This window comes from Dryobates pubescens, chromosome Z (assembly GCF_014839835.1).
Source record: "Dryobates pubescens isolate bDryPub1 chromosome Z, bDryPub1.pri, whole genome shotgun sequence".
NCBI lineage: Eukaryota > Metazoa > Chordata > Aves > Piciformes > Picidae > Dryobates > Dryobates pubescens.
In genome coordinates this window covers 1,637,670-1,646,981 of record NC_071657.1, presented here as the reverse complement: position 1 = coordinate 1,646,981, position 9,312 = coordinate 1,637,670, and the positions used below count along the sequence as shown (strand labels likewise).

The window sequence follows — 9,312 nt, the reverse complement described above, 5'->3', positions numbered from 1 at the left end:
AAACCCCACCCTGCCAAAGCAGGAATGCATCCAGGTGGGTTTTGAAAGTCTCCAGGGCTGCTCCAGGGCTCCAGCACCCTCACTCTACAGCAGTGTCTCCTCCTGTTGAGGTGGAACCTGCTGTGCTCCAGCTTGTGCCCATTGTTCCTTGTCCTGTCACTGGGCACCACCAAACAGGGCCTGGCACCTTCATCCTGACCCCCACCCCTCAGATATTGATTGGCATTGATCAGATCCCCTCTCAGCCTGCTGCTCTCCAGACCAAACAGCCCCAGGGCTCTCAGTCTTTCTTCAAGCCTCACAGTCATGCTCCTAGCCTCCACTGGACTCTCTCCAGCAGGTCTCTGTCTCTCTTGAACTGGGGAGCCCAGAACTGGACACAGGATTGCAGGTGTGGGCTCAGCAGGGCAGCGCAGACATTGATCAGATCCTCTCTCAGCCTTTTCCAGGCTAAACATCAGGCTTCACATGCACAACCCTGTGGCCACAAAGAAGGCACAGACAAGGAGTCAGATGGGCAAGACAAGAGGTGATGGTTACAAGCTGTTCCTGGGGATATTCCAGAGGGACATAAGAGGACAATGTTTCACAATGAGAACAATCATCACAGGCTCACAAGGTGTTAGGGGTTGGAAGGGACCTCCAGAGGTCATCCAGTCCAACCCCCCCTGCCAGAGCAGCAGCATAGAACCCAGCACAGGTCACACAGGAACACATCCAGACAGGGATGGAAAGGCTCCAGAGAAGGAGACTCCACAGCCTCTCTGGGCAGCCTGCTCCAGGGCTCTGGGAGCCTCACAGTGCAGAAGTTCCTCCTCATACTGAGCTGGAAGCTCCTGTGCTGCAGTTTCCATCCATTGCCCCTTGTCCTATCCCAGGGTGCAGCTGAGCAGAGCCTGGCCCTGTCCCCTCCCTCCTGACCCCCAGCCCTCAGCTATTGATAGACATTGATCAGATCCCTCTCAGCCTTCTCCTCTCCAGACCAAACAGCCCCAGGGCTCTCAGCCTCTCCTCCCCAGGCAGTCTCCAGTCCCTTCAGCATCCTTGTAGCCCTCCCTTGGACTCTCTCCAGCAGATCCCCGTCCCTCCTGAGCTGGGGAGCCCAGAACTGGATGCAATATTCCAGGTGAGGTCTCCCTCCCCAGGGCAGAGCAGAGGGGGAGGAGAACCTCCCTGGATCTGCTGGACACACTCCTCCTAATGCACCCCAAGATCCCATTGGCCTTCTTGGCCACCAGGGCACCTTGCTGACCCATCCATGGGAATAATCTCCCCAGGGAAGTGGTAGAGTCCCCAGTGTTGGACAGTTGGAAGATTCATCTGGACAGGGTGCTGGGCCACCTTGTCTTCTTGCTTTTGCTAGTCAGTGGAGAGGGGGGGAACCAGATGACCCTTGAGGTCCCTTCCAGCCTGGGATTCTATCAGTCTGTGCACTTACCCCTAAGAACTCACACAGCAACTTGGCTGCCTGTCCATTCTCCCCAAAAGGTGTCCCTGCCAATGGCAGGGGGGCTGGTACGAGATGAGCCCCAAGGTCCCTTCCAAACCATTCTGTGATTTAAATAAATTTGGGAAGCTCTCATTTTTAAGCTAGAATTTCCATTTCTGTAAGCAAGTAAGTGAGGAAGAAGTCCTTCCAAGCAAGAGAGACTGGTCATTGGGATGTGCTGCCCAGGGAGGTGGTGGAGTCACCATCCCTGGAGGTGTTTAGGAAGAGCCTGGATGAGGCTCTTGGTGCCATGGTTTAGTTGATCAGATGGTGCTGGGTGAGAGGTTGGACTTGGTGATCTCAAAGGTCTCTTCCAACCTGGTAAATTCTATTCTATCCTAACCTTGAGTCCTGTGTCCTGTTCTGGGCTCCTCAGTTTAGGAAAGATGTTGAGATGCTGGAAGGTGTCCAGAGAAGGGCAACAAAGCTGGGGAGGGGTCTGGAGCACAGCCCTGTGAGGAGAGGCTGAGGGAGCTGGGGTTGCTTAGCCTGGAGAAGAGGAGGCTCAGGGGAGACCTTCTTGCTCTCTACAACTCCCTGAAGGGAGGTTGTAGCCAGGTGGGGGTTGGTCTCTTCTCCCAGGCAACCAGCACCAGAACAAGAGGACACAGTCTCAAGCTGTGGCAGGGGAGGTTTAGGCTGGAGGTGAGGAAGAAATTCTTCCCAGTAAGAGTGATTGCCCATTGGGATGTACTGCCCAGGGAGGTGGTGGAGTCACCATCCCTGGAGGTGTTTAGGAAGAGCCAGGATGAGGCACTTGGTGCCATGGTTTAGTTGATCAGATGGTGTTGGTTGATAGGTTGGACTCAGTGATCTCAAAAGTCTTTTCCAACTTGGTTAATTCTATTCTGTTGTCTCCCCTCCCCTCCCCTCCCCTCCCCTCCCCTCCCCTCCCCTCCCCTCCCCTCCCCTCCCCTCCCCTCCCCTCCCCTCCCCTCCCCTCCCCTCCCCTCCCCTCCCCTCCCCTCCCCTCCCCTCTCCCTCCCCTCTCCCTCCCCTCTCCCTCTCCTCTCCCTCTCCTCTCCCTCTCCTCTCCTCTCCTCTTCTCTAGGAAAGCCCAACCCTAGAGCATCCTTCAGGGGGTGAGAAATTCCACTTAAAGCCCCTCCAAGGCCTGCCTGAAAGCAAACACAACCTGACTCTGCAGGTATATTACAGAGCACATGGTGGAGGAGGATAAACATTGGGGAGGTTGGCCATAGTGTTTGGGAACTGATGGCTTGGTATTTATGCTTTGGTGTGCAAAGGACCACATGGGGAAAGGCTGAGGGAATGTTGGTCTGTTTGGACTGGAAAAGAGGAGGCTGAGTGGGGGATCTTGTCAATGCTTGCAGATATCTAAGGGGTGGGTGTCAGGAAGAAGAGAGCAGACTCCTCTCAGGGGTTCCTAGTGACAGGACAGGAGGGCAGTGGGCTAAAACTTGAACAGAGGAAGTTCCTCCTAAACATGAGGAAGGAGTTCTTTAATTTGAGGATGGTAGAGCCCTGGAGCAGGCTGCCCAGAGAGGCTGTGCAGTCTCCTTCTCTGGAGACTTCCAAGGCCCACCTGGATGTATTCCTGTGTGACCTGCCCTAGGTGTTCCTGCTCCAGCAGGGGCGTTGGACTGGATGACCCTCAGAGGTCCCTTCCAACCCCTACCAATCTGTGATTCCACCACAGAGCAGTGTGTGTGACTCAAGAGTGTTGGCAGGTGAAACAGGCACCATCTGGAGAAGAAAGGAACCTCCACTTGAGAAAGGAGATGCTCTTTCAGAATCAGGTCCAGCCAGCCACTCACTTTTGTTCTTCCAAGTGCAGAAAACAGGTCTGTCAGGAAAGGACACTTTAAACCACCACCACCAACAAAGGAAAAGAGAAGTATTTGACACTGAGACCAATTCATACTTCTGCCATGAAACCTTTAATAGCAAACAAGGGATTTTCAAAGTGGAACCTTGCCAAGGATCCCCAGGGCACGCTGTCACCAGCACACGCAGTTTTACAGGACATTGCTCTGTCTCACAACCTTAAAACTGGTTTTATCTCCCTTCCCACCCCCACCCCTTATGTTCATCTTCCAGGGACAGCTGTTTCACAGTAAAAGGGAGTTTGTGAGGGACCTGACTCTGAGAGCTGGTGTCTGTACCCCCTCCAGAGAGGATCTGCTGGGCAAACAAACAAACAGACAAGGACAGAGAACCTGCTGCTGAGAATCCTCCCACGAACTCTGGGGGTGCTGGGTTGGTTTTGGACACTTAAATCAAGTGGTCTGGATCTGTCTGGGAGCTAATCTTGAGGTTAATATCCTGCTCACTTAGTTTGCCTGGGTGACAACACAATGACCACAGCCTTGACAGTGCTACCAAATTGAAGGGGCAGGGAGTGAAAGCAAGGGACCAAGGGAACCCACGGCAGAAGCCAACAATACCATAAAAAGCTTGACCCAATGCAGCTGCTTCCAAAAGCTGCTTCCAAATCCAAGTCCACACAACCTCCTCTCTCCCCCTCCCCCCCCACCCCCCCAATTTATCCCCTTTAAGTTTAAAAGAACAATCAGGTTTGTGGCTGGTAGTAACATCATAACCCATGTGTAAGGCCTCGTTTTTCACCCAACAAGCTCCTAGGTTACAGGGCTATAAATAAAAGGTTGCCTACAAAGCTGTCAGCTCCTCACACCACCACAGTCTGTTGCCAGTGTGGCTGGGGGGTGGCAAATCTGCTTCCAGGAGGGTGGAGGTCGGGGCTGTGCGCGAGCGGTGAGCTTCCTTCTCTGTAAGCTTTGGGGTCAGAGGGTGCACGCTGGGAGGGGGTCACGGTGGAGAGGCGGTGGAGGAGGTTGGTTTTCTGTCAGAAGAAGGAGCTGAGGTGACTTGGCTAAGGCACAGCCTTCAGCCAGAGTCCATAGTGAAGAGCTGGATGTCCTGCGGGTTCCAGTACAGGGCCACGGCCGAGTTGTAGACCAAGGACCACACGTAGGGGATGAAGAACTCCTCAGGCTGCTCCTCCTCCACGTACTTGAACTTCAGCTCAGGGAACTTCTGCAATGAGAAAGCAAACCCTGCTGAGGGGAGGGCTGCCTGGACCCCTTGCAAGGGTGTGGTCCACACAAGCCACCAAGAAGGCAGGATGGAAGGACCTGAAGCACTGGAGCACTGCTCAGGCAAGCATGCCCTGAGCTTCACGAGTGCCATCACCGGGCAGAGAGAGTCAAACCACTGGGCAGAGCCAGCTCTGCTCCAGCTCACACCAGGACAATCCACAGTTTTCTGCCTTCCTCTCCTGTTTTCCCTTCCCAAGCAGCTCATAGACTGACCCCCCACCCTGCTGGGCCCTGGGAAGTGGGCCTGAGCCTCCTTGGAATAGAAAAGCTTCCCTCAGCCTTGGGTGGCAATGCGTCACCTTCCCTGAGGAGGAGTCACCTTCCTGTGTGCCCCAACGCTCTGCAGATGCTGTGCTTTGGCTTCTGTTGGGGTCAGGCCCTTCACCACAGCTCTGCTTAGCTGGATGCCAATATTTAGCCTCTGAGGAACTATTTTTGGCCACTGGTTTGGCTTGATGATTCCAGACCGTGTGTGGAGCTCATCCTTACAGCAGTCAGAGAGGGAAGGAGGGCAGGGCTGTTTCCACAGCACTACTACCTCTGTTTGGAGAACTAAGGCAGCTAAAAGATAAGGTTGTTAAAGGCATTCTGCATCTAACTCCTGTTGAGTTCAGGGCCCAGAACCTCAAAGGTACATCAGCAAGTTTCATTTCCTGTGTCAGACATGTAGCTCGTGGTAGAGAAGCTCTCCCACAGCCCTTTTGTGCCCATAGACCATTTTCTATCACCTCTCAGCAGCCTCTCTTCCCCAAGCCTGCTCTGACCAGCCTGTTTCATCTTCAACATCGTTTGGTTTCCTCATTTGTGGGTGTCTTGCACCTACACTCACCCCCATCTTCAATACCCTGACTCCCAGTGTCCCATCCCCAGCTCCCTTCCACTGCTCCCTCGTGGTCTCTCTTGAGTGTATCTTTCATAGAATCATAGAATCAATAAGGTTGGAAAAGACCTCAGAGATCACCAAGTCCAACCTGTCACCCAGCACCTCATGACTAACTAAACCATGGCTTCAAGTGCCACATACAGTATCCTCTTGAACACCTCCAGGGATGGGGACTCCACCACCTCCCTGGGCAGCACATTCCAATGATGAATGACTCTCTCAGGGAAAAACTTTCTCCTCACCTCCAGCCTAAACCTCCCCTGGCACAGCTTGAGACTGTGTCCTCTTGTTCTGGTGCTGGTGGCCTGGGAGAAGAGCCCAACCCCCACCTGGCTACAACCTCCCTTCAGGGAGTTGGAGAGAGCAATGAGGTCTCCCCTGAGCCTCCTCTTCTGCAGGCTAAGCAACCCCAGCTCCCTCAGCCTCTCCTCACAGGGCTGTGCTCCAGACCCCTCCCCAGCTTTCTTGCCCTTCTCTGGACACCTTCCAGCAGCTCAACATCTTTCCTAAACTGAGGGGCCCAGAGCTGGATACAGGACTCAAGGTGTGGCCTAACCAGTGCTGAGCACAGGGCACAATGACCTCCCTGCTCCTGCTGGCCACACTGTTCCTGATGCAGGCCAGGATGCCATTGGCCCTCCTGGCTGTCTGGGCACACTGCTGGCTCATGTTCAGCCTACCATCAACCAGCACCCCCAGGTCCCTCTCAGCCTGACTGCTCTCAGCCACTCTGACCCCAGCCTGTAGCTCTGCCTGGGGTTGCTGTGGCCAATGTGCAGCCCCTGGCACTTGGATGTGTTCAATCTCCTGCCCTTGGCCTCTGCCCATCTGCCCAGCCTGTCCAGGTCCCTCTGCAGAGCTCTCCTACCCTCTAACTGATCAAGTCCTGTCCCCAGCTTGCTGTCATCTGCAAATTTACTGCTGATGGACTCAATCCCCTCCTCCAGATCATCAATAAAGATATTGAACAGGATGGGGCCTAGCACTGATCCCTGGGGATCACACAGTTTCACACTTGCCCAAGTGTAGTCTAGACCATGGTTTTGCCAACAAAGGTGGGACCACATGATCCTGGGGATCCCTTCCAACTCAGTATCCTGTGATCATCCTCTATCTCTGCCCATCTTGGCTCTATGTTCTCAAGCTCTGCCACCCTATTCCTCCTCTGAGGACACCACATTTTGTTCAGCGGGTGAAGTCTCACTTGAAGCCCTCATGTAGACTTGACAGAACAAGAGGCAACAGCCTCAAGTTGCAGGAGGGGAGGCATAGGTTGTGTATCAGGAAAGCTGTTTTCCCTGAGAGGGTTGTCAATGCCTGGCCCAGGCTGCCCAGGGCAGCGGTGACCTCCTCATCTCTGGAGGGATGCCACAGTTGTGGTGCTGATCACAGGATGTCAGGGGTTGGAAGGGACCCAAAGAGATCATCCACTCCAACCCCCCTGCCAGAGCTCAGGTCACACAGGAACACATCCAGATGGGATCTTGAAAGTCTCCAGAGAAGGAGACTCCACAACCTCTCTGGGCAGCCTGTTCCAGGGCTCTGTGACCCTCACAGTGAAGAAGTTCCTCTTCATGTTGAGGTGGAACCTCCTGTGCTGCAGCTTACATCCATTGCTCCTTGTGCTATCACAGGGAGCAAGTGAGCAGAGCCTGTCCCCTCCCTCCTGAGCCCCAGCCCTCAGGTATTTATAAGCATTTATTATATCACTTCTCAGCCTTCTCTTTTCCAGACTAAACAGCCCCAGGTCCCTCAGCCTCTCCTCATAAGGCATTGCCCCAGTCCCCTGATCATCCTTGTAGTGGTGGGCTTGGTAGTGTTGGGTTAACTGTTGGACTTGATGATCTTAAAGGTCTTTTCCAACCCAAACAATTCTGTGACACAATGATTTTAATGTTTGTTGGTGTGTTTTGGTTTCTTTTCTTTAGACTGATCTTCTGCTCTCCTTATCCTCATTGTAATCTTCCCCACTTCCCTTTTAAATGCTTCCTGCCTTGTGGTCAGTGCAGACAGGAACATGTTCAGCTCAGCCTTGCATCAGCAGAATGAATGGTTAACCCTCATGGTGAAACCACTGCAGAGCAAAGCCCTGACACAGCTGCCATTCCTCACCCCAAAGGTGGCTGCATGCCAGCACTGCAGCCTCCAGGAGTCCTCCTGGGAGGGAAGGGATAAAAAAGTGATTGAAGATGCTAATTTGAGTGGAATCAAACACAGATGACAGGGTTTTTTTATGCACCTCCAGGGTCACAGATGATAGCTACTGGCATTGCAAACGATCATGGCAGTGGTCTGGGACCACTCCAGGCTCTGATGCAGCTCAACAAACATCTCGAGCTTTTAAAGAGCAGGTGAAAGGGCGTGAGACATTCTGGAGGTCATGGAATCACAGAATGGTCTGGGTTGGAAGGGATCTCCAAAGGGCAGCTAGTCCAAGCCTCCTGCAGTCTACTGGATCAGGTTGCCCAGAGCCCTCTTGAGCCTCACCTTGAATATCTCCAGGGATGGGGCCCCAGCCACCTCCCTGTTCCAGTGTTCCACCCCCCCTCATGGTGCAGAACTTGCAGCTCACATCCAGTCCAGATCACCCAGCCTAACAGCCTTGCTGCAGGAGGGGCACCCACAGCAGCTTGCCCAGCATCACAATGCCCAGCTGGAATGGGATCAGAAATTCCCTGAGATGCTCAGGGGCTTACTGTCCCAGCTCAGCTGGAAGGACATCACAGAACACATCAAGAGGATAGCTTCCATATTTTCATCCATGCAATTGATTTTATCCTTGAGCCTTTTCTTCAGTTAATTTTTCCTGACTGATCAATGTTGCCATCTGTTCTGATCCCACTGCTGCAGTTTAATAATCAGTCTCAGTTTAAAGGCTGCAGCTCACTACAGTCAGCCTGGACTCTCTCAGAACTCAGCACATGCCTTGGAGAGTCTACAGGTTTCTCTTGCAAGTAACAGACCAGGCCTAATGAGACTTGGAAGGAGAGATACAACACAGCTTGGACAGTCTCAAAAGTGTCTTTACAAAAAGGAGGTTGAGCAATGGCAGAAGTGATGGATTTCTGATAGCTGACCTCAGCAGTGGGTGCAGGACTGAATCAAACAGAACCCCAGCATGGTGGGGTTGGAAATCATTCAGTCCAAGCTCCCTGCTCCAGCAGGGCACCCCCAGCAGCTTGCCCAGCAGCACAATGCCCAGGGGGGGTTGGAAGCTCTCCACACAAGGACACTCCACAACCTCTCTGGGCAGCCCCAGCCCTCCAGCCCTCCAGCACCCTCACAACAAAGAAGTTTCTCCTCCTGCTCAGATGGAACCTCCTGGGTTGCAGTTTGTGCCCCTTGTCCTGTCCCTGGGCACCACTGAGCAGAGTCTGCCCCCAGCCTCTTGCCCTCCACAGGTCCTTTATCTCTTGCTGAGCATTGCTCAGCTCCCCTCTGGGGCTGCTCTGCTGCAGGCTCAACAACCCCACAGGCACTTAGCCTTTGCTTCTCACAGAGATGCTCCAGGGCCCCTCAGCATCTTGGTAGCCTCCACTGGACTCTCTCCAGTAGTTCCCTGCCTCTCTTGAACTGGGGAGCCCAGAACTGGAGACAGTACTTCAGATTTTTCTTGACTAAAGTGTGCTCCTGCTGTGACCACCTAGCTTTCATTTCTAAGCAGCCATCAGAGATGCCACACAGTGCTCCAGATCTGGCCTCACTAGGGAGCAGAGCAGAAGGGAAAGAGAATCTCCCTTGACCTGCTGGCCACACTCTTGCTAGAGCACTCTTCCTAACAGCTCAGTGCACTGCTAATGAGACCCAGAGAAGGCAGCTCCCAGGGCCAGTAATCCAACCTCAGCTTCTTCAGATGGCTG

At 53.6% G+C, this 9,312-nt stretch overlaps 1 protein-coding gene across 3 annotated transcripts in view; it reads right to left on the bottom strand.

Moving 5' to 3' along the window:
* Positions 1-4,000: 4,000 nt before the first annotated feature.
* Positions 4,001-9,312, bottom strand: part of DYM (dymeclin) — a 313,818-nt gene continuing 308,506 nt past the window's right edge. For all 3 annotated transcript variants that reach the window (XM_054179019.1, XM_054179021.1, XM_054179020.1), the window contains one exon: positions 4,001-4,507. In XM_054179019.1, the coding sequence (XP_054034994.1) occupies positions 4,358-4,507 (150 nt within the window). In that variant the 3' untranslated portion in view covers positions 4,001-4,357. The remainder of the gene's footprint in view (positions 4,508-9,312) is intronic.